Raw genomic sequence first — 26490 nt, 5'->3', positions numbered from 1 at the left:
GTGTGAGTGAAGGGAATTTTTAATTCTTATCACCCAGCCACTGGAAACCATACTTGTCCAGGGAACAAAAAGTGCTTCAGAAAATGAACACTTTACCTACACAGCATGTGTCATCCAAATTTTATCAAGCAAGTGTCATCCAAATATTATTAAAAGCAGTCACACTTCTAGTTCAGGGATGGAGGTCCACAAAAATGGAAATTCGTACTTACAATACACTAGTCCAAAACACACTGCCACAAAATTCATTTGATTTCATACCACACCATGCCAGGACCATCATCAATTTGATCGGTCAATTAGGAAATAAAATTTTCCGATCACCTGTATTGATAAAGATCGATTTGTATCACATTTTCATACTCTGCATAATGAGCAGATGAAATCAATCAAAGTTTGGAGAAATGCGTGTCAGAACAGCGATCAAATCCCCCCCGGCACACCCTGTCTTATGTTTCATTCATTAGCCACCTGGTCCCCACAACCATTATTCATCAATGACAATATGAGACTTTTGCTCAGCATGGAGAAAAGGGGCGAGGTTGACGGCACACCTGCTGAATGCCCAATGCAAGCAATCAATGTCGTGAATCCGTATCCTTGGACAAGACACCAAACCCCACCAAAAACAGTCAACCAAAACGACCCTTACCTTTCACCCATGTGCACGCCATGTTTTATCCGAGGACTTTATGTGCAATCACTCTCCCGCCTACAACATTAATGTGGCTGACCGCCTAATCACATGTCCAAATACGCACACTACTTGACATTCCAGGGGGGAATTGGACCCATTACTGCATTCTTTACAGATAAGTTTACATGTATACTCGCAGAAAAGTCAATAAGTTTGGTCAATTGTGCAGCAAATTTAATTTTCAAGTTTCGATTGTGAAATAAAGCTGAACTGTTTAATTTTGCCAAGTGGACCTATAAATTATTGGCTTCCATTAGTTAGTAATCCTTTTTGATTTGTTTCATCGTCTGGTCCATTGGTGGTCTTTGTTTTGTTGTTATGGGGTCTTGGAGGTTTGTGTGTATGGTACTCCTCGTAAACATCCTTCTGGGTCCTGGATGTTTTTTTAGGCGTTAGGTGGTCCTGCTGCCGCTCGGCTTAGGCCCAAATTTCAGCTTCACCCCCAAAATGTTTAATGAGAAAACCAATATCCCCACACTTCAGGTTCAATTCTTTAAACAACGCCTTGGTTTATCCTGTGTACAGGAGTTCAAATGCTCGAAAATACTAATTTTAATCTTGTCGATCGAAGAATTTCAACTATGACCACATCATAACTTTATATAGAAAAAAATTTAAGCGCAATTATCCCTTGAAACTTGATACCCAGTCAGGATCAAAAAGAAAGGAATTTAAAGCCCATGAAGTTAACACCGCGGGGGAAATAGCAACAAATTATATTCATTTGTCTTTGTGAACATAAACTAGTTTCAATGTTATATTATTGTCTGGGATTAAGGGGTCAGAAGGGACGAAATACGTAGCGAGACTTGGAATTATTGTGAAATATTTAGTCTATGTTCAAGCGGATTTTCCCTAAGGCACAGGGGTCAACTTTTCAGGCCAATGGGCCTTAACAATGGCTTGACTGCACTTCAATTTGACACATGAACTGGGAGACCTAGTATACTGGTTCCATTCAGCGACTTGTTAAACTTTATGTTACCTTTTTGCATCTTTCGTTGCAACCGAAGACATAATGATGATCATTGTCATGCCAAATATTCACCTCAATCAACGAGTATCCTTACACTGAAATGGTGATCATTCACCGACTTGCAAGACTTAATGAAGAACACATCCACACAAACCGACATTCAAATCGAAAAAGAAGCCACAGAAGAGAAGAGTCAGTCTAAATGTGAAATGCACAAGGCGATCACTGGAAACAATGTGATGAAGCGCAAAAAACCACAATACTTTTTGTCCATGACCGCTGCTATTCTTGGCGAAAACATCCGCTAAATCCAGCTCAAACCACACGTCATAAATAGGTTTTTGATAATAGCAATTTCAAGAAGAACTGAGTCAGCCTCTACTGGTACTTGTAATGTGACACAACATGCACACTTATTGCACCGATATGATCGTGATATTTTAACTGCTCACGCAAATGTGCCAGGATGCAACTGACAAGGTGTGAATATCAACTTTATCTTTCATAATCTTTGACCAGCCGATCACGGATGGATCGATGGAGTGGGGGGGGGGGGGGGGGGGGGCAGAACCTGATCCAAGACAATACATGAAATATGCTGGCACAGACGAAACAAACGGTCTTTTCCCTGGCTGTTGTTTCTGAGGACCAAGATTCGATTCGTGGTTGGTCCCAATATACATGTGATAGTGAGAGGGCGACTCTCTTTGACAGTGTAGGTTTCCTCCAGCATAACAAATCGCCCAATATGGTTTATAGAGCTAGTAAAGTTAGAGTTGACGCGCAGCCATCCAACTCAATATTTTCATGTTAGAATGTACCACACCAATTCCTGTGTGGCGGAAGCAATTACTTAGCCCACGTTTTTTGTATCGTTAGGTAAAAATGGCCTCACACTCACAGGTTCCGTATTCTGAAGAAAGCATGGCGGGAAACGCCAAAACAATCAACAAAATGTGACTGACAGGATCAGAGATCTACCTGGAAGAAAATATAGTAAGAAAACTTTATACACAGACAGCAAAACCACAGAAATCTTCGATAAGAATAGTAAAAGAAACTTTTGTAAAGAGAAAGAGGGGTGATCATGCATACATCCCCTCTTCCAAGCAAGAAAGGAATTTCTGCCTTGTCTAAAGCTCAATCATCAAGTGTTTCTTGGACTAAATCAGAATCATTCTCGACTGGAGAATCTCAAAAAGCTTGCAAAGTGTTGCGAGCTCTGGTCGAACCAATATGCCACTGGTCTCCCTAGAATCCTTTCTGACCAACACTGTTTCCCCTCGCTGCCCACCTTGAAGATGGAACAAGCCAAGTCAAGTGCCAACCAAAACAAGTTCGCATTGTTATCTGCGAGAAGTACCTCAAAACTGGATGATTAGCATGAAGGTGCCAGGATGTTCGCCTAAGTGCCGTTTACAAAACTTATCTCGATGGTTTGGTAGATAGGGCTTATCTTGCTTTTCTCCTTCCCACAAGAACTTTAAGGTACTAACTGTCACAGCGAATTATCCCAGTGCTCTAGTACCAACGTACATGTCATGTGCGCTGTTCTACATGTTCCAACACGATGCACTTTACAGAGGCACTGCCCGATTGTGTATGTCTTGATACTTATCAAGATGTTTCCTTGAACCTTGCAGGAACATTGCAACTGTACGCCAATGGGTTAGGTAGGCTCTACATCCAGGCCACTTTTAAAAGTTAATGGTCAAAACGCGAAGCAACTAAAAGTTAAGCGTAAACGCAAATGAGCAATTCAAATCACTGCAACCTGCAATTTATATCACATGTAATGGTAATCACTCCTCTGCGTTGGGCATCGCACGTCAGTATCAAACTCAGCGATGACAAGTTTTACCCACAGACGAGATCCTTTGGCGAAACTTGCCTTCAAAATAAATCAATGGCCACAGTTCCCCTGAGATATTATGTCAGAATTACTCCCCCCTAACCCCCTCCCCCCTGAACCACTACACCACAGCATCCAATCTCTGCCGATAGCATTGAGGTAGCTATAAGGTGGTATTGGCTAAGACAGATTTTATGATGTCGGTAGGTGGTGGGTTAAGTCCTTGTAACATATTCAAGTGTGACATCCTGATCTGCTCAGTAATCATCAGATAATTAGATGAATTGCCCTCCTGTCTCTTGGGGCAAGCTTTAAATGGTCAATGAATAGCATACTCGGCCTTGTAACCTAAATACGCAAGTATAGATATTTAACTCATTCAGTCACTTGTCTGCATTTATTTCTCCTGATGCACCATGCCTTTTTCAAAGCTTGCCCTTTTCTGCCCTGCCCTTTTAGATTTCTAGCACTATTCAGCACAGGTCAGTTGGCTATAGCTTGCACTAGCTCCAAGTCTGAAATGTTCAAAGGCAAATGTTCACATATTTGACAAGACATGAAGATCCACTGGATTGATTGCGTCCAAATGTGTATCACAATTGATCACCTTCACATCACGATACATGACTCACTCCTTTGGGAAAGATGAACTCTGGAAGTTCAAATGATGAGCCGGCCGAGTCCGGCAATCAGATCAGCTGACGAGAATGAGGATGGATCACGTACCATGCTTGCTATTGATCATGAACGAAAGACCTGAATCAATCAAGGAACTGTACTGATTTGCATTGACTGGTTGCAAAATTAACTGAAATAACATCTTGATAGAGAGCTAGGTTAGAAACTGAGGCGGCTACTCAAGGCCTCATGCAGGACAGGTGAAGATAAGTGAGGGGATTGAATTTTGAGAGCGGCAATGTTGCCTACAGCTAACCACAAAAGCACTTACCTGAGCATCTGGAGGGTAGACAATAAAATGTCGCAGGACAAATCCAAAGCCCCCTTCCGTTCGTTGGACGAGTATTGTGCGCGGATCCTGCCATGAGGAGCTGGTGCCACCTGGTTGGTTCTCCTTATTCTGAAATGATAGGATTTGGATTTGATTGCAGTCAGTAATGACGAAGACCAATCATTGGTTATTTTGGCACAAAACTGATGAAAATGGAGTGATCTTGGACGCATTGCTTTAGACGGTTTCCTTGATGATTTCTGAGGAAAAAGAGAGATGGATTAAAATTCAAAACTCTGAAATATCAAAGGAGTCGGATGGGGGGGGGTCATATCAGAAGAGGGGTCTGTTAACCCAGCTGTTTTCGGAGCCCTATATGGCTGCAACAGACATCCTTTCCAGATTTCGCTTCCATTAATTTCCGCAAATGGTCGCATTTTCCAGTGATAACACCAATAAGTTAGTCATTTTTCCACAACTGAAGTACCCCCTTCCGGTGAAAATTATGAAATCTTAGGCTCGCAAAAATGAAAAGGTAAAGCATCATTCATACTTCCAAGAATACAAAACTTCGCATCTGAGGCTGAACAACCTCACTGCCTTCTCCACCCAATTGGTGTGCACACAGCTCTCTCATTTTCCAATCCACGGTCCAATCTTCAGGAAGAGTTTTTTAACAGCAGACTAATTTGCCCAGGTGTAAATTTATTACAAGGGATTACCAATTTAATAGGTATCTTGCTGTCTTCAAAACACAGCTTTAACATAGCAAAGGGAGAGGATAGATTTATATAGAAGCTGACTTATGTGAGTAAACCAAGTGATCTAGTGGAAACACCTGAACAGCTGATGACTTCTTTGGCCACCTAGGCTTAGAAAGCTGGCAACTGCAAGGCCGTTCCTTCTCATAAGCTTCTTTTCCCACTGAGGGACACTGCACTTTCGAGTGACCATTGGCCAACATACCTTAATTTACATGTTTCTCAAATTTGTTTTCCCACCATGGTCATCCGTGGTACCCATCGCTTCCCACGCTGAGACAAATGAAATCTGAGGCCAGTTTGAATGACACGGCAAGTCTTCAGTAATAGCTTAAACAGAGAATTGTCCTGAGCTAACCTCAGGGATGTGACAGTGCCCCTTGGAACTGCCGAAAACTTGCAAAAAATGCCTCTGAAATGGGATTTTTTTCGTCCAATTTTGAAAAATTCAAAGATCTACGGAGAACGGGGCATAGATCTTTTCCAGTTCTGCTGTCAAATTCTCGACTTTTATACTTGGAATTCCATGTTCCAACACGGTGTGGGAGCTTTCTTAGGGAAGGCACTTTGCCTAAAGTCTTAACTCAACATCAGTGGACTAGCAAAGATGGGTTGGTCCAGTATCTGTTTCAAACCTGTGGGAATATCGAGAGGGATTGACTTCGGATGAGTAACATTGCGATGTTGTACACCTGTAGGCCTATTACACCTGTCCAGCGTACCATTTGGACACAGCGTATCTTACGAAGATACATGAAGAATGAATCACCAGTTTGTGAGCAAACTAATCATATCAATTTTTTTCCAGATTGATGAATTAGTATTTGAAGTCTCGACTTTTATACTTGGAATTCCATGTTCCAACACGGTGTGGGAGCTTTCTTAGGAAAGGCACTTTGCCTAAAGTCTTTTCCAAAGGCACTTGTTGGGTTGACCAACCTCACAAGAAATATTTCAGCGGTTTTTTACCCTGACTGCATGGACTGTGTTCAATCGAATGAATATACCGTTTACAGACTCACCTGAATCTGTTCTAGAATAAATTTTAGAGGAGTGAGGTGGCCTCCTTACACCCCTTATTTTCACCAGTAACAAAAGATTGGTGTGGTCTCTTGTAACAGCAAAGTCTACTACCAAAGCAATACAGTCGTTTCGGTTGGGCACCGAGACCCTGAAATCGACCATCATTCCAAATCGAAAAACAGATATCTCTGACACCATTCAAGTGAAGGCTTGTTCAATTCAAGGTCAATCTTTTTCTGTATTTTGTTGGAAGAAAGGAATACTAGACACAGATTCAGCATCCTCTGCACCTGTTCCCGATACCTAGGCCTACGTTTGTATCTCTAGTGCGTCAAGGAAGAATGTAGGCCATACCTTGCTTGCATACATTGTCGACTTGTTACAATGTATTGCACCCACCTGAGTATTAGCCAAAGGTTGCAAAGGCTAAAGACAAATTGTAGCAGAGGCTAGATGAGACACTATAGTAAATGTTTGTTCAGTCGCCTACCAATGACTGGAAACTGCCCCCCCCCCCCCCCCGAGTTCTACTAAAGTAGCCAGTGAAAATGTGTACTCTGTACCAAGACAGAAAACACACAGATCAAGGTCAGGCACCCACAAACAATTCTGGCCAGTCAAAGGGGGAGATATCCCTTAAAACGACAAGATACCTTGACACAGTTTCCTATCAGAAGTTCCACCACTGAGCTTCTGATAACTTGGTGGCCAAATAGTCTAAGGCTTACCTGACTCGGCTCAACCACAGAGGGGGTAGGCATCAACTTCTTCCGAGGCTTAGCCCCTCGGAAGCGAATCTTAATCCGAAAGCGTCCAAGTTTACGCCCGTCCATATCCGAAAGTGAACCCCCTCTAACCAGGTTTCTCCCTCGACACAACTACGAAAGTTCCTGCGAAGATGTTGCGTTACATGCCTGCACCTTTGGCCTATCAGGCAAGTGAAGGATTCTCGGCACATTAATGCTCACTAGTATGTGTATAGAATGATGGCTTATGACTAAGTGATGTTATGAAGAGGAAAGTGGTAGTGGGGTTCCTCTCTCTTCTCTTACGGCAGGTATGGCAGCTATGAGCTACGTGTTGGTTTCTAGGCCTACGCAGATATCTTGAAAACAATCTTTTTTCAGGAACAAGCAGGAAGGACAAGGAGTCCCAATCAATGGGAACATACTCTCCAAGAAATGACGGATGTTTGAAAGTTCCATATCAGCTGAAATATCGTAATGCTGAGTGTGGCTTGAGTGACCATCCAATGGCTGCAGGGTAAACACTAATTTTGGTCACTCAGAACAGACCAATATGCGATGCTTTATTGCATGCTGAATTTTGATGCACACATTTCAATCTGCGACATGATCATTCACCATGTCCCAAGACGTACCGAACTGCATGCCATCATAGTGACAGGTTTTTGTCTGTCGGAACAGACTGGCAACGAGTTTCATCTCGTACCTCAAAGGAATGATAGAAACTGCATCGAGATGAAATGTTTATTTGCGAATATCATTCTTAACTCAGAAATAACTTGCAGAGGCCTATGCAGTAAGAAATACCCTTTCTGCGCAGGTAGACAGGCCTAAGGGGGCGGAATCTAATCGCTACATAAAATGTAGGATCATATATACTTCTCGCCACTTGCCAGCAGGTAGATAGGCATTCGCTACAACCACTGGAGGCCAATCGTGCACGGACCAATTAACCCCTTCCGCATTCTTGGCATGTCGGCGTTAACTGAGGTGTTAGTGCACCCACCAACATGGGGAGCTCAGGCCACGTACCTCCATAGATGTTCCATCGACTAGTGGCATTGTTTCTCTTGCCTCCATGACATGTTCCCTGGTGCAGGCGATGGGAATGTCCACTATGCCAAACAACGGTTCATCTTGTGTGTGGGGTGTCACAAGGTCACAAGCAAATAAGGCCACAAGGGAACAGTCTATGGGGTAACCCATCGGTGTCAACGAAAGTGCTATTGCTAAAGAAAGCAAGGAAGAACCAACATAGCCAAGCACCCAAGTATCTGAATGCAAAATCTCATTGGACCGCATATTAGATTTTCAAAGTGAAGCGTCCCCATTGGCCTGCAAATTATTCTGATTACATTTAACACTATTTGATTTTACCATCCCACCAAACGGTTCTCATGAACAGCATAACGAAAATGGCAGACCAAACTGCTGACCGAGTGCTGAAGTCTCGGCAACGATTCTACAACCACCCGAGTGAGTTGAGTATTAACTCCATCTACTGCTATTTTGATGAACGAAATTTCTTGCGCTGTGCTTGGGGCTTCCCTTCCAGAAGACAAGGTAGCAAGATTGAAGAATGTTGCAATTTACCTGTAAATACCAAATAAATAATGGGTAAATAGCCAAGCACAACCAAACAATCTTTGAAGCTAAGTGTTGATAGATACAGAAGTGTCTCCATCTGATGTACAATTAATGGACTAATTTTCTTGGATGATCTTCCCTGTTCCTACCTGTTCAGGAATGTACATTTTTTTAAGTGACATCCATTGTACATGAAGTCTGGTGTCAACTGGCAGTGAGTGAGCAAAAGAATCCACCCTTGAAGTGGACAGTAGCTTGCGATGGACTCTTCTTTTGGCCAAGGTATTAAAACCAAGGCCAAAATTTGGCACATACCAAAACACTCATTCCGCCTTGTGGAGGAATACTCCCCCATTTTCTGTCTCTGAAGAAAAACTTCTCCAAATGCGAGCAAACACTGAGTGAAGAAGACCAGTTATGTGAATCGTAGGCAAACACACCTTTCTTTATTATCGTTTAACCAGTCTTTACTTGTAAGACTAGAACAATACATGAGATGCCAAGTTGTTTTGCTTGACTTATATCTGTCTAGCCAACAGGTTGCTCGGGAAGGTGCATAGCAGTTGAACCGTGGGCGTTTGTGAGATATTGTGGAAAGTTGGCATTCCTGGGCTTAGACCGCCCAAAAATACATGCATCTTGTTTTGTTTGTAGGCAGGGTTGTGTTGCCATGTATTGGTCGACTTAACATGTGGTAGTGCATGTCGGTTAGAGTAGGGATCCGTCTATGCTGGTAAAAGTATAACAGAACTCATCATCATCTGTCCTGATCCCGGCCTGGGATTGGCAAAGCCTGAAGTATGAGGCCTCACAACCGTCCTGCCTTCATTGAAAATGTGTAGACTTCACATATCAGATGATTTTGAGTGGACAGAGGGTAGGGAGACAGGTGTTTTTTTGGCAAGGGAACATCAGCTGTTACCCGACACTGCACCAATTGCACAACGAAAAGGGTCTCTACATGGCCATTGGTGTGTCTAGCATTACCGGCAATGTCACCACTTCGAATGGTCCTGCCGAGAGTCTCACACCAACAGTGGGAATCAAACCAGGGACCACATTACACCTGGTCATTTCAGAGACCGGAGCCACTACACCAACGCTGCTCCTTGGTCGGGTCTGAAAACTTGGCATGTTCAAACCAAGAGTATCTCTGGACAACTATCACAAACTGCACTTCTCTGTATAATTTATCAACTAGACTTGAGATTGGGCTTGGAATCATCCTCAGCACCAGTGTTAGCCTAAACTTCTCTTACATGTAGCTCGGAGAAACAGCTGGACTTAACACAAAATAATTGGCATGCATACTGCATCACAAATTATCACCCACCATGTGATTTGTCAAAATAACTGACATCCTTAACTGACATCCGTAATGATTGAATGATTGATTGATCGACAATTAGCGCATCCAGCATTTATTCATCAACAATATTCTGTCAACTGAGGCCGGCAAGCCAAATTGTGATAAAGTACATTTTGAACAGGACAACAGGCACATTCACCCAACTCGACACAAGAGCCACCAATACTTGTCCAACCAAGAATCAAAGCTAGCGATAAACAAGACTATTTCTAGGTCAAGTCCTGAAATGGTCAAGTATTTGCAAACCACAAATCCTCAACTGACCCCATAAAATGTGGGCTAGGTATGAATATGATAGCAAGAATGACTTATCATGTTGTTTATGAGGTAGGCTAAATAGTATTTAAGTCTAATCCTTTCAAAAATGTTCAGAATGAGATTTTTAAAGGCACCTTATATGGGGCTGCCAGGTCATCTGAACAGTCAAATCCTTGGGTTGGCATCCCAATGCCTCAGTGATAGGGTAGCCCAAACTGCCCACAGCCAGAATAGCCAATGATCTGGAACTTGAGTAGGACTTGCACGAGTTGTACCCTGTCGAGGTTCGATTATTCAATTTTGACTGAGTTTAGCCAATCAGGGCTTTTGTACCCATCCGCTCGGGTCCCACCCAAACTCTGCCAAAAGCGTTCCAACACCCCAATCAACCGGAACTTTCGAACATCAAATGCACGGTTGACGGTTTCGAAAAGCCGCCTACAATGTCGGTACAAAAGCATGTGGACCAACAATGTGGACGCGCAAATACAAGCAGTCTAGTTGTAGATTTATTGGTAACACAATAAAGCTTTTTGTGAACTTTTCCTGTTTTGTGGAATGTGTGACAAAGTCGGACTGGAACAGAGGGAAGTACTATATCATGAGTATCGGAGTATTTCAGCCTGACCAAAGTACATGTACTCCCTGCTTCTGGTTCAGTTCGGAAACTCTGGTGAGCTGTTACTTCCTCTGTTCGTTGACTGTTTTAATTTTAAAACTAACACAAAAAGGCTATTTTACGAGTACTTCTTACTTCAAATTTATGGAAATACATAAATAAAGTTCTGTAGCTTTTCTGGATTGTCAAAATATTAGCAGCAATTACCCAACAGGCTATGAGGGTTGCCAGTCCAAGGAGGAGCATGCCCTTCCGTCCACTAGAGGAAAATAGCGTCCAACAATTATTATCACACAAAGAACATCTTCGAAGAAAAAGCTTCATCGAACAAACAGAGCAGTGATTCTCGGGATGCGCCATAAAAAACACAAGTTTTAACGAGCCATCACTGCAGGACTAATTAGTCCCATCTATCAATAGAGAGCTGCAGCGGCCTGTTATACAGGTTTTGTTGGCTCTCGTCACTCCAGACATACATCCGATAATGTACAATGACCAACCCACAGAGAGCTGTACATTTCGTATTTTACTGCTTGTGGAGCTAAGGTCCATTAATTCCGCACTAACCCTTTCAAATCAGAACTAACAACATGTGACACGAGACAGTCAGTCGTTCTAGGCAGCAGCAGCTATAGCACAGGGATGATCGGTGAGAGGGTGTCTGTATAAGAGAGGTGTCCGCTATGTGAGGTTCTACAGTAATTCTACTAGGGGTTAGAATAATTCATTCGTAGGGCTTGGTTGGGTTGGGAAATTTTGTCAGAATGCGCAACTTTGTCAGAAATCTCAGTGCTTTTACACTCTTCGATCAGATACTGTGTTGACGGATTTAAGCTGGATGAGGCACACCTGTATTAATTGACCCACTTTTCACATTAAAAGCCTAAGACACCACCGACCTTCTTAAACCAGTCGAGACAGTATAATAGCACCATCCCCGGATACTATTGAAAACATATCATCCTGATCACGCGACATCAGAATAGCGAAGCAGTGAATCATCCAGGTCTTCATGTTTTCCTTTTCCTTCATCTCATCACAACATTATCAAAACTCATTCATCAGAGGAAAATAGGCCGTCCAGAAAAAAGTCACAGAGAGGATTGTCAGCTGGGATTCATTCATTGATCTATGAATGGAAGGCCTGAATGTTACATGTACATGTATCATAAATTATAAACTAGTAGATCATCCCCTAGGTAATGGATTGAGGTATCATTCTGTTTGTGTTCTCATTGCGTATCGAGGACAAGGTGTATGACTGCCAAAATCATTGTGAAAAACCATGCCTCCCCTCCTGCCCCGGCTAGATAAGCCCATGATAATGGCTGACAAAACACTGGAACTGCACAGTGTGCAAGCCGGTTAAGGCCACAACGGTCCAAGCTACATGTAGGTCCTCTGCAAATGTTGGCTTCAAAATCCCTCACGAGTTGGCTCATAATTTCTCGGCCATCTGCCCTTGGTCACCGATCAGGGCGCACATTACCCTGCAGTATTTGATGGCCATCAGTGCCTACATACATGTAATTATTCCACCCACACTCGGCTCAAGATCGACACAAGTAGCCCTTTTCACTGAACAATCTGTGCTCTGATGATACACAATGATCAAGAGGCCTTCCAGTGTTTGAATCGATAATTTGTACCACCCCTTCATTCACAATCTGGATTGCAGTCAAGAGTTCTCAGAGTAGGCCTGTAATCTCTGAGAACTTGGCAGACCGGGTCTGGTTCTTCTTCATAAATTGTGTCACCAACACTGGCTCCTTAACTTCCCATGGCGTTAACTCCTTCAGTTAAACCCTTAGACATAACGCCAAGCAATGTTAACGCCAAGAGAAGTTTAACGCCAGCATTAGTGACAAAGTTGTTTTGAACACCCAGGCCCACAACTTGCGATAAACCCAGATGTACATCGATTGTCTTTGACTAATTAATCCATCCATTTGCAATTGATTACCTTGTAAGTAAATTTGATAGTGACAGATTATTATATCGACTGGTCACCTGAGCCTTCGGTTAACATTTCCAATGTCATGCCAAGTGAGAGACAAATGACACCCCAATGTAATAATTTCATCTTTAATAATTGGTTTGAACCATACATTACATACCACGACCAAGATATAGACAGCGATAATACTCATAATGACCTACAAGTACATTATGTACTTCCATGTGTTCAGTATATGTGTGTATTGTAGGCCCTACACGTACATCATGTAGGCCCACATTCCAATTGCAATGAATGACAGGCGTATGATGATACTTACATGCACTGAAAGCTGAAATGAAAGCCATGAAATGCAAAACAAATGGTCTGAAATTCAATTGTCCCAATTGACAATGACTGTAATAAGGAACACTTTTAAACGATGTTCTCTCAATTTGACAATTACTCTGGTTCATCCAGAAGGCAATGAGACCAATGGATCATCCAGTCGTACAAAAGTACTATTCTCTATGAAGATTTCATGACATGCTTTCATAAAATGCATAGAAGTAACCAGGGTCTCCAACGGCAGTTGAATTTTACATTTTACCGCAGAGAAATTGAGCAAAATCAATTTTTGAATTGTTTTTCAATACCAATACTCCTATGCTTTCTCCAATTTGATCCTTTTTATTAAACCATGCCAACTTACCTCACTGCCATCATAACTTCCCCTCTGACCAGGCGCATTAGCCGTTGCCATATTTCCCTCAACCCCAATCCTTCTTTCTCACACTGGGACGGATTCGCTCGCCTACATTACATGTAGTGTCCTATCTTCATTGGACATCGTGCATGGACAAAAATCTGGAAATACAAATACAGTGAATTAATCTTTAAAAGCCTAACTTCCTTGAACACCTCATCATGTACAAATGATATCACTGGTATCATTACAAATACACGAAAATTAATCTTTAAAAGTCTAACTTCCTTGAACACCTCGTCATGTACAAATGATATCACTGGTATCATTACAATGTAAAGTGTTCAGTGTTATGGTAGACGCTGATAAATCATCCCAGGATGATAAGACTGATCAAAGCGATAAAGAAGGTGATATTTACTGGTTATATCATTATTTGGTCTGGCAAACGGTGATAATGAAAAAACTGTCTCACCTAGTGACACAGAATTTCCATCGTGTTCCTTCCTTCATTTCATGAACACATTTTGGGTTTTTTTGGATAGCTAACTAAAATGAGGCTTAAGAGACACACGTGTGTATGAGCAGTCTCCTGTGAATGTGTTGAGCTAACAAGCAACAAAATACTGGTTCACCAAGTGACAAAGAATTTCCTTCCTGAGCATTCCTTCATTCATGTACATATTTGGAGTTATTTTGATAGCTGACTAAATTGAGGCTCAAGAGACACACATGTAGATGTATGAGCAGTCTTCTGTGTATGTGTTGAGCTACCAAGTAACAACAAACATGTGTGATCCACCAATACTTTCGCTTTACTATTTTGCGCTGAAAGCCAAGCCTTAAAACATGGTGTGTTGGAAAATGGATAAAGGATTTTCGTGTTTGGACAGGCGCTATCTTACATACAACCATCCCTGACGACAGTAAATCAAAGTGTGTCGTAACCTGATGAAGACGAGTGTGGATTACGAGTTGACAGTCGGGTACATTCTGGTACATGTTTTTGGCGAAGACTAGACAGTTTTGACTGGGACCTAAAAAATGCCAGGGAGTCCCAGTCACCCGTCAACACCTCCCTACACGAAACGAGTTTTGCCATAGGGATGTGGAGACTGGTTATGCTGGTGACCAGGTTGGTCAGAGCCAAAGCAGTCTTTGTACCGTAGAACTTCTTGTCTATTGATGATTTCGTAGAGGTTTGTTTTGGCACTGACCAGTCATGCGTTTCACCTTGTAATGTACAAAGGATCGCCATGTCTCTAGGCACTGTCCGAAGTCGGCTTAGGCCTTCAGATGTGTTCCGAGTGTGCGTATTTGATTTGTTTTGGCGCCGATTCGCCTTCTCCGTGAAACGTTAGAAAAAAATAGAAGTAAATAAATACAAACCGCTCAACGAACACAATGATGAACGTGCTCAGAAATAAAAAGTAGGTTATTTCTGCTGCAATAAAAGATACCAAACGCATCCTTAACTTATAGAACATCACCTCTTTTTGATAGGACCCTCAATGATACTCAAATCAGCGTGTTTTTCAAACAAATCAGATCAGTGGTTTCACACTTTTTTGATTCTGCATGCATGTGCATTTTGTGTGCAAGTGAGTGAAAACATGCATAAAATAAAAATGTACTACCAAAACCAACCTATTTTACAGCCGATTCACGGCCTAAACACTCCTAAAATACTATTATCCGCACACTATGTATATTCCATGTCTACTCTTTCGTATCCATAGCCTACTAAAATGGCAAAATATTTGTTTTTTAGGACATAATGTGGGTAAAATTGTCATGAAATAATTCAGTTCCGAAGCATAACCTTGTCCATGTAGACACCCACACCCTTTGTAACGCCTTCTCTGATTGGCTGGTTCCAGCGTGCACTTGTTGATCCGAAATGACGACACAACTGTAGTGACATCTTTGAGGAGATAGTTGAACTGAATTCCTTCTGCAAGAAAGCACAGGCAACATGAAAAACTAACAAAATGGGTTGATCCGAAATGAGGTCTCATAAGGGATTTTTTTTTTATTAATGTGTCATTTAACCGTAGTTTCTTAAAAAATCATTGATTTCTTGGTCCTCACAGTATGCCAATGTTGATTTAGCAGTTGTTTTGGCAAAGACATTTTTTCTGGAGTTTCTGAAACCTGGAGGCGGCTAACAAGAAACTACGCATTTTATGGTTGACCCTCAAATTTGTTTGATTTTTGTGTAGCCTAAGCAATTGTCTACTCTTTCACGGGAGAATGGTCACTGAAAGAATTATCCAGGAAGAAATGTATAATATTTGGGGTTTTCCGTGATTGTCCCAGCAGCTCGAGCAAGCCGGAAATTTCAAGTATTTCTTTGAGGAAAGTAGCCAATGATGGATAGCAAAAATTGGCAGCGATAAAACCCATTTTTGTTAGTTTTTCATGTTGCCTGTGCTTTCTCCCAGAGGGAATTCAGTTCCACTTTCTTCTCAAAGATGGCATCACAGTTGTGTCGTCAGGTCTCATTAGGGAGTTTTTCCCGAATGTACGCGCCCAATTAACAGGACGTAACATCTATTTTAAAATGCGTTTCCAATATGATTGCATGAACCCCAACACCCCCGACGCCCCCCCCTAAAAATTCCCGCAGTCAGAATGGCTTTATTTTGATATTTAATGGTTTAGTCTTTTCAGTTCCTACCTCGCCCTGAAGATGGCGATGGCGTAGTATAAGACTCCGATATCCAGCTCAATGAGGCGAGGGGGATTTGGGCCACGATGGGAAACTGAATGGCTTCCATTGGCGTACCAACTAGTTTCCAGTAGCATAATGAATACAGTCAACTGGTGACAAACTGATTGGCATGCATCCAGTGGAACTAAATGGCTTCCATTGGACTACAATTCGGGTTTTAGTAGAATACTGAATGGGGTCAACTGGGATACTAAATAGCATCCAATGGCAAACTGGTTATGGTATCCATTGGCCTTGGGGAAATTAAGCAGTCCTAGTACTGACAGGTTTCCAGTGGAAATATTGAAACAGATGCAGTTGGACTATTGAATGGCATCCAGTGGGACTATTGTATGGCGCATCCAGTGGGAATATTGAATGGCATCAAATGTGAATATTGAAAGGGATCCAGTGGGAATATTGAATGGGATCCAGTGGGAATATTGAATGACATTCAGTGGGAATATTGAATGGGATCCAGTGGGAATACTGATTGACATTCAGTGGGAATATTGAATGGGATCCAGTGGGAATATTGAATGACATTCAGTGGGAATATTGAATGGGATCCAGTGGGAATATTGAATGACATTCAGTGGGAATATTGAATGGGATCCAGTGGGAATATTGAATGGGATCCAGTAGGAATATTGAATGAATGGCATCTAGCGGAGTATTGAATGACATCCAATTGGAGACTGAATGGTATCTGGTTGTAAACTGATCATGGTATCCAGTGGGAAATTGAGTGGCATCTTTCCTTGGTTTGAATCTCGGTCAGCAAAGATAACCATTCACATGCTCCTCTCCTTGCATGATTGGCACATCCAACTCTGGACAAATTCCAAAGATATTGAAAACATTTTTGGCAATCTGAAGTTTTTATTGTTTTTCCAACAACTGCATCACATAAAAAATCACAATAAATATTCTTTTGCTATGAGTATAATTGAGACTAAATGGTTAACATATCACACTATGAGGAAATGAAAACACAAAACAAAACAAACTCGAAAGTCACAAACTCTGAACAAAAACAGGCAATGAATGTCTTAATTATTCCTTAAATGAATTATTCTGAAGTAAATTTGTGGGAGTAAGTCACACAAGCTATTGAGCAAAATGAAATCTGTTTGACTTGAAAAATCATTCATGGAAAAAGTCCTCCAATATGTTTATAAATTAAAGCTGATATGTGTGCATTAAACCCCCAGTGGGCAGAAAACACAAATGCAAAACCGTCAAGACCAACTGCACTTGAAACATGATAGGCACCCAGCGCCTGGTTTTACTCGACTGCACGAACAACATGTTCATTGACAAGATAAGCCACAGAGGCACCGACATGTTGAAGGTCCCGAGTTCGAACATGGTAGGAAGAGTTTTCTTTTTTCTCCTTAACCAGAGTCTCACTGTGACCTGCTTTGCCTATGAACTTTCAAGTGAGACCAGACGGCGGAGGTCTATTATGTTTTCAGCATAACGAGTCTTTGATGGTCAGGCACTTGGCAGGGGGTTTTATCCATGCATGTCAGCTTTAAACATACAGTGGAACCCCGGTCGGCGACCACCTCAGTAACGCGACCACCCCGCGAACACGACCAAAATTCTCCGGTCCCGAATGGTTTTCTCTCTAATTCCCATTAACTGGCCCTCGCTAACACGACCACCCCGGTACCCAAACCGCGACCACCAGCTTGGTCGGTCCCAAACTGCAAATTAACCCCGCTAACGCGACCATGAGGCCTAATTGCCGTAATCAACCATGACCGCATCGTATCAATTGGCACCTTCTCGCAAATCCGTGTTGATAGTTAGCACCTCGAACACAATGACCATGGGAATCCATATGAAAATAAATGATGTGTAAGTGAGTTTGATCAAATGTAAGCGCAAATGAAATGGCCAGGGCCATTGTGCTCACCTCATGTGGAGAAAAGATGGATAAAGAGCATGGTCTTGTGTCATGTAGTGTTAGGTTTGATGTAGGTCCAAGCAATTACAATTTCCCCAAAATGGCCAATTTACAGTACATTCGACCTCTGTGACCTTGAAAAGTAGGTCAAATCAAAGAAGACCTGGGTGACACATTGAATGGTTGTTAGAATTAGATGTACCTATGATATAAAATTGGTGCCAATCGGGCAAGTCATTACTAGGAATAATGGCATTTTGAAGAATTTAGGATTTGGCCCCCTCCCTGGAGGCCAAACGGCAAATCAGATCGCACCAAACTTCGGTACCTGAGATCACCTGACCAAGGGGTACATGTGTACTTAATTTGTGATCAATAGTCATTGCAGTTAAGAAACGTGCCATAGTTACGGTCTGACGGCGAATTTACGCCATTTGACCTCTGTGACCTTGACAAGAAGGTCAAATTAAAAACCTGTGTGACATATACTGTATGGTGGTTAGATGTACCCATGATATCAAATTGGTGGCAATCGGGCAAGAAGTTAAGGAATAATCACATTTTTAAGGTTTTTGGATTTTGCCCCCTGGTGGTCAAGTGGTGAATCATATTGGACCAAACTTCGGTCCCTGAGATCACCTGACTAAGGGGTAAATGTGTACCAAATTTGGTATCAATAGTCATTGCAGTTTAGAAACGTGCCATCGTTACATCCTAACGGCCAATTTACACCATTTGACCTCTGTGACCTTGAAAAGGAGGTCAAATCAAAAACCCGGAGGATATATGATGCACCTTTGCTAGAAGAACCTACCATATTTTTTTCGAAATTTCCCGACTACTATTAAGGGAGATATTGCATATTTTCACTTTTAACGTTTGGCCCCCTGGTGGCCAAACCATGAAACGAATCGGACCGAAACTTGGTCTCCCAGGTGTCATTACATAAGGGTACATGTGTACCAAGTTTCAACTCAATAGCTCTAACACTTACGAAACGTGCCCTGCTAACGGACGACGGACGACGACGACGACGACGACGACGACGACGACGACGACGACGACGACGACGACGACGACGGACGACGGACGCCACGGTATGGGATAAGCTCACCTCTGCTAAGAGGTGAGCTAATAAAATGAAGAATAAACTTTCTTTTCGACTCACGGTTTGTTTTCATCATTTAGTATTAAATGATGTCAAGAGGCATGCACACGTAGTTTTTAGGACAAATAAATTATGTTGATTAGTAAGAGTACCAATACTCAAAGTAAAGAATGCTTACTACGTCGTAATATTGATAAAATACGTTTTTAAAAAGATGATTTAATCAGTACCAGTTCAAATTGGCTGAAGTTAAAGCAGGAAGACATCAGGAAGAATTCTCAACATCTTCTCACATCACCTCTCTCAATGTTAGCGGGAATATTAGCTTGACATCAAGAAGGGCAGCTGCCGATGGTGTGAATAACATGCTTGCTCTAATTAGCATGCTCAAGTTTCAATGTAATGTTTGGTCTAATTAGCTCTCGTCAGTTTATTTACTCATTTACATAAGTTGTAAATTAAACACAAAACACTCAAGAAAATGATTTTTTATTCGTAATATACACACAAAATTATCGAATCACCCGGTGGCGTAGTCATTAATGCATGTCAATGTACACACAGCATATCTGCTAGGACGATGTTTTGGCGGGAAAACCTACTTATGATTCTTAAATTCACTAACGCGACCACCCCGGTAACACGACCACTTCGGCTTAGTCCCTTGGGTGGTCGTGTTACCGGGGTTCCACTGTACTAACAATTTCAAGAGGACTAGAAATTTTCCGCTTTTTACTTTTCAACCCTCTCTTCTTGAAAAAGGGTAAATTATATCCTTTTGCATAAAATATCAAAGGACTGACGGTTTGAAAATAACATGAGTTTTTTCCAGAAAACGAACGAATTACCTTTGGCTAGTTATAAACATAATATTGAATATTAATTAATTGATATTCACCCCGGAAAATCAAAATCCTAAACTTGGAGAATTACACGGTTTCAAGCATCTTGTGTTCATGTCCGGAGTTTTGAGTCCCTCCTTGGTATCTTGACCCTCAATGTACCGACATTGCTAAGCTTTACAGACAACGCGCGGCCAATATGGGCGGAGGTAACGGAGGCAATACCGCTGGAAGTTAAGTATACTCCATGGTTCCTCGGGAAAAAACAGCTCTCCTGGCATATCGCATGTGAATACTTGTACTAAACAGAAATTTGCATTTGGGACTAGAAATACTGGGCCAAACTTCTGCTTCAATAGCAAATGAAAGTGTGAGACAGTAAAATAAGCAACCCAATCAAATGTTTTTACTTGATTTAGCCTTCTAGATGGAGTTTCTTAAGGGAAACCTTGACCATAGTGTTCCCAAACAGCTCCAGATCCCAATTCTCAAGTAAAGATAAGGACTTCATTGGGTTAGCAGATTTTCACCAAGACACTGTATCAGAAGAATTGAAACTCTGGGAGATGCTTGGAACCACTCGGAGATTTTGATTTTCCGGAGTGATATTCATAAACATATTTACATAATGATAATGATAATAATCTTAGAACTATATTATAAGTATAGATATTACGTTGTAATTTGAGCACCAAAATATTAGAACTAAATGCACTGAGTATACTATGATAAACCGCCAAATTTTCACAGATTTCATAAATCTCAAAGATTTGCAAAAATTAAATATTGCAAAACTAAAACCCAAGTGCATTTCGTAATCAGCCAAATTGAAAATTGTGAGCAATTAATTTCTTTAGAAATCGTCAAAATTGCAAAAGAAAATTTGGCGGTTTATGATTTAATAAATTATTTACGTTTGCAGCAATTAGGCCTATGTATTTAACATATACTTGGTATTATTATCGCCTTCTCTATGTAATCATGTCATAATCTACAAGGTGTGTCTTACGCCCTTTTTTCCATATTCTTTTTTTCTATAATTGACAATCAAAAGGACCACACCCAGTTTATATATCTATGAGAATTTGCACTTGTAAGCAGACTGTTCACAACCACATACCAAGGTTTAGTTCAGTCAAGCAACTTTAGATGGCAGCACAAGTTTTAGACGCATATTCTTCAGAGAATTAATTTAAACATAGAGAAGTTCGTGTGCCTTTTATATACATTTGCATATTGCTCGTGAAAAGTACATGGCCGCAAAAAAATAAATTCTTAATCGAAATCACACAATTACAGGGTCATCATAACGCTAAATACTACAAGTAGGCAAAAGTTGCAATTTCACAAAACTGCACACTCCGAGATGGTTGCAAATAATATCGGGCGTGGTCCCTTAAAGGGTGTCTATAGGCAGGAGCCACAGAGGTCAGATTAAGTTACATGAAGTCGCCGATAGGAGTCTCCCATCTTACAGTGCATGGAAACTACACTCGCTTGTATGACGAATGTTGCACATATGTAGAATCCAACAGGACCCAAGCCCCCTACCGTACATTAGTAAGCCCAAGATGACCAATTTGACCCCATGCTCCTGCCTACAGTCCTGCTTTAAGTTCAACTCAAACATTAGATACAAGTACTTCATGAAGCAGCAGCTAAGGCTACATGAAGCATGAGCACTGTCACAATACATAAGTGGTTGTGTTGGCCGCGTCAAATGTACATTGGAACCCTTATCTACACCTCAAACACTTCTCATTCTGAGAGAGAGAAACCCTTCTCATTTCTGCGGCACTTCCCCTTTAACAAAACTGTGATACATTGCTGATTGTTTGCTAACACCTCCTTTAACAAACTGTGATACATTGCTGATTGTTTGCTAACACCTCCTTTAACAAACTGTGATACATTGCTGATTGTTTGCTAACACCTCCTTTAACAAACTGTGATATATTGGTGATTGTTTGCTACTACCTCCTTTAATAAACATGTATTATGAAAGTATAAACAGCCATCTCCTAAGTCATGCTGCCATGGCTGATAGACTAGAAATAGAAAAGACGTAATGGGTTCAGCTGAAATGCAAATTTCAGCCAAACGAGGGTAGAATTCATTCCTCTTCTGTACCCGTAGAAAGAAAATATAACTTCTAACAATCTAAGTCAAAGAACACATTGGTATAATTTCATGTTGAGCCCCTTTTGCAATTCTTGTCAACAAAAACTCCAGTGTCCCTTCAATTCTAATACACAACTTATGAATTGATCGTCATGCAATTACAGAACAGTCGAAAGACTTTTGTTTAGCGAATTCCAGAGTCGACATCAAGACCAAACGATTACTGTCCTAGATAACAACACTGACTGCAGAGGGCAGCACGAGATCCGACTTTACAATTTCTGTTGCACACCTACTTTCGTACCACAGACGCCTTAAACCAAGAACCTGATGAGATTTAGAGGTCCCAGCATAACTGAAATCTAGCTTAAAGGGGGACTATAGGCAGGAGCAGAGGGACTAATTTGGTCATCTTCAGGTGACTAATATATACAGTAAGTGGTTTGGGTCATGTCTGATTCTGCACTAAATATATTCCTCGTACAAGCCTCATTTCGACATACTGCGAGATGTGAGAGACCCTATTGGCGACTTTGTGTAACTTTATCTTGCCTGCCTAGCTGCTGCCTATATTGTCCCTTTAAGATGGGTACAATGACATCTAATGGTTTTTACATGGGTACTACTGTATAAAAATGGCAATACATTACTAGAAATGAAACGATATCCCTACTTCAAGGGTCTGTGTCAGAGCCAAGGATCAACACCTTGGGTGACCATGGGATTTACTAGGTATCCTTCAAGGTGCACACATTTTATTTCTGTTTTGCTAGATGTATACCTACTTTTTAGACAGCATGAAATTATAGTACAGACTCCTGAGACTAACTTAAAGAACGGAATTCTCTTCACAACTCAGGGTTTTATCAAAAGTAACAAATACCACAGCTTCACGCACACAGACTTTGTACATATTTACATATATCATTGAGTAGTTCATGAAGAATCATATTATTCTGTAGAAAAACTTAAGGAGTATTGTAAATGCTTGTTTTTCACTGCGTTTTATTTTCGCAAATTTTGCTGGTTGCGAAAAACTTGAAATTAAAACGCATGCTAAAATGTCCTGTTTTACAGCATTGTATGATTGCAATGATTACACTGCATAAACCACACTCACGAAATTCCATAGTAGTTCTACATAGGACCTTCATCTATTGGAATTGTCGAATTGTCAATCAAATCAATATTAAATTCTCAATCATATCGAATTCTCAAAAACGCTCACGAATAATCTTAACACGTTTTAACAATTCCCATAGATATTTCATGGCATACATTGGAACAAATTCATTAAAAGTTACGATAAATCTTATGTTTGACATCACTTACGGCACTTTTAGACTTGACACGATTATTATTAGCACAGTTCCACAAACTTCTATGTTTACTGAACACATGTGGTTATATCTTGATCACTTATAAACAAGCATATTCGAGAGGTCAAGATTTTGATACCAGAACAAGGTGACAATGACGATGGACTTAACGTTGTCTGTTGTCAGAAATACAGGGCTTTCCAACTACTATAAACAGGTTGTTGGGGTGACACGCTGAACCAGGTGGCACCAAAAAACCGACAGGCTCCCCTAGGCTCCCCTAGGCTCCCCTAGGGGCAGCTGGGCTCCCCTAGGCTCCCCTGGGTATCTCTACATTAGAGACCTTTAACGACAACCCGCTCTGAGGTAAAGTTGGAAAGCCCTGGAAATGTTACGAAACAGTGTGTTGTGATGTCTGGTACGCCCACTTTGTTCTCGTTCACGGATCAAAATCTGAACCTCTCTGATGCAAGTATTTTAGAAATAGTCACCAGAATGAATAAGCTTTCATGGCAAAATTACGAATATTGTCTACATAGGTCGCGAAAAGCCAACAAAAGCACAGCTGAGTTGAATGGAAGAAAGCTACACGTTTTCTACAGAACCTTGTCCCCAAGTTGCTCGTTACGCCATTTGTTATATCCTTAGTCTATATTTGTATTCCCTATTAAGAATCTTTGGCTATACTCTAGTTCCCTAATCATGGTATTTTGTGACTTCATTAATTAATAATGATGATAAATAATGATTGATTAATAAATGTCCGTTTCTTCTTCCTTGCGCCCGGTCTGAAGATTAATAACGACCTTTGACCTCGTAATTATAGGTGACGTCACAGTCTGCGGATTAGAACATGGATTATGAGTGATTTCCGTCCGAACATTATTCGCCTTGACTTCCTGCGGACTTGATCCAGAAGATGTGTGCTTCCTCTGATCCTTCACCGTGCCGTACTTAGAATACTGTTCATGCATTTGCATAGCTTTCCGCATTTCGCCCTGACTGAGACGGTGCTGGGTGCCCATCTGAATGACCTTCATGTCACCTTGGCTCAAGCGATGGTGATGCTGCGCCGACATATGCATCGCCTCGCCCGGACTCGGTCGATGTTGAGTTGATGTCTGCCCCACGTCCCCCTGGCTCAGCCGATGTTGCATCTGTTGCGACGTGATCTGCAACGAGGCCTGCTCCTTGAACGCAGCTGCTTGTTTTTCGAACATCTGCTGACGAGATGCTATGCTGACCGGCGGACCCACCCCTGACCCATCATTCATGTCCATCCTCCGTGTATCGCGGTCAGGCCCCTGTTGCGGAGCATGTCCTTTCTGACTATCCAAGCTGGAGGACTCAGAACTATCGCTCGAGCCACCCTGCCCGTCCCTCCCCGTAGGAGTATGGCGCTCTGGGCTATGTACAACTTTCTGAATATTGATATTCTGATCCTGCAAATCTGGTCTGTTCATATTTGCATACATCCCTGCCATAAGATCCTTCTGAAACCTATTTTCTGGTCGCCGACCAATTATGCGTTGCTTCTCGATAGGGGTTGAGGTAGAAACTGGCTCAGAGTTACTCCGTGCATGATTGACAGCCACTGGCACCATCGTTAAATGACCTTGCTTAGGACTAGGTGTTTGACCTTGACCTTTGGGACTAGGAGTCTGACCTTGACCTGGCGACCTTTTCGATTGAGCTTCCTTGATTGCTGCACGTACGCTTTCGATGTTTTCATAATCACTCTCTCCTGTTGGCGACTGCCTCGCTTTCATCGCTTGGATCGATGCCCGACTACTTTTCCTCGGAGGTGGAGGAGGAGGAACGCGTTTCTTCGAGTTATCATTCACCTGTGTTGTGGGCACAGGTTCCACCGGTGCAAACATATTGTGTTGTTTCTCGCTGATGTGCACAGGGAGTGGGCGAGAGTGGCGCTGACTGTTGTTACCATTACTTTGGCCGCCAAATGAGTTTAAGTTTGATTGTCCCTCCCTCATTTCAACCCAGGGGTCAAAGGTGACAGTTTTTTGCTCAGCAGATGTTGTGGATTTCGACATAACATCATTTGTGTGCTGGGCGACTACCTGACGTTCATGCAACGACGAGTGAATCGGACCCGAGATAGACGCAGGTCTTGGTCGGCCAATCGCGTACGGATTCTCTAAGTGATTGCCGAAGTTTTGCTGCGGAGATCCAATCGGATGATTCGCATGAACACTTTGCGGCTCAGTTTGAACACAAGGGCGAGAATAAACTGGCTCCGGTGAGACAGAGCGCCCTCGCACGTGTGCTGTAGACACTAAAAGTTTTGAGAAATTTGAATAATAATTGTCAAAGTTTGTCGTCGGAGGTGGAGAAAAGGAGGACAATTTCGGCGCCGGAGCATTCCGCGTTACATTCTGCGTCGGCACCATGATGTACTCCACTGTCTGCGGAATTTGAATCGTTGGGGTCTCGGCGTCACAAGAATCCCCCTGACAGACCGCGATCTCATTCTCTTGCGTAATAACCTTCTGAATATCATCCATTTCATTTGGCGTCGTATCCTCCTTTTTCCCTTTTTTATCTTTCCCCATTTTCCCCTTGTCCTTTGCATCCTTTCCCTTATCCTTAGAGTCCTTTTTTGCATCCTTTCCTTTCTCCTTCCCATTTTTAGTCGCCTCCTTCCCTTTCCCATTGCTATTCCCCTTAACATCCTTCGTGACCTTCGAATCCTTTTTCATATCCTTTGTATCCTTTTTCCCGTTCGTTTTCTTGTCAGGTTTCGTGTCCTTCAAATTTTTGCTTGCCATTTCGAGAGATTTTTGGAACTTCAGCGACTCTTGTTGTGACGTCATATTCTTTTTACGTTCCCTTGAGGCCTCGGCCGCCTGGAAAACATATGAATATTCATTGAGTTCATTTGCATAAATTTGCATTAATCTAGGACAAACAAATGGCATGGTGTTGCTGTGATTTATACATGATGCTCTACACAAAACAAAGACAACTGAAACAAA

At 41.8% G+C, this 26490-nt stretch overlaps 2 protein-coding genes across 9 annotated transcripts in view; both read right to left on the bottom strand.

The window, feature by feature from the left end:
* LOC135500737 (rho GTPase-activating protein 21-like) overlaps positions 1-15304 on the bottom strand; it is a 33788-nt gene extending 18484 nt beyond the window's left edge. The window contains exons 1-3 of one of the 3 annotated variants that reach the window (XM_064792376.1): positions 15117-15304; positions 13486-13640; positions 4475-4603 (exon numbers count right to left, since the gene is read on the bottom strand). In XM_064792376.1, the coding sequence (XP_064648446.1) occupies positions 4475-4603; positions 13486-13536 (180 nt within the window). In that variant the 5' untranslated portion in view covers positions 13537-13640; positions 15117-15304. Of the gene's footprint in view, positions 1-4474; positions 4604-6986; positions 7234-13485; positions 13641-15116 lie in introns of those variants that run through there. The other 2 variants (XM_064792375.1, XM_064792374.1) reach the window with 2 other exon arrangements.
* A 4916-nt stretch (positions 15305-20220) lies between these two features.
* LOC135500188 (uncharacterized) overlaps positions 20221-26490 on the bottom strand; it is a 161003-nt gene continuing 154733 nt past the window's right edge. For all 6 annotated transcript variants that reach the window (XM_064791437.1, XM_064791434.1, XM_064791435.1 and 3 more), the window contains one exon: positions 20221-26361. In XM_064791437.1, the coding sequence (XP_064647507.1) occupies positions 24250-26361 (2112 nt within the window). In that variant the 3' untranslated portion in view covers positions 20221-24249. The remainder of the gene's footprint in view (positions 26362-26490) is intronic.

Source organism: Lineus longissimus, chromosome 16, assembly GCF_910592395.1.
Source record: "Lineus longissimus chromosome 16, tnLinLong1.2, whole genome shotgun sequence".
Classification (NCBI taxonomy): domain Eukaryota; kingdom Metazoa; phylum Nemertea; class Pilidiophora; order Heteronemertea; family Lineidae; genus Lineus; species Lineus longissimus.
Note: the sequence above shows the minus strand (reverse complement) of the source record. Positions and strands in the feature narration are given on the sequence as shown.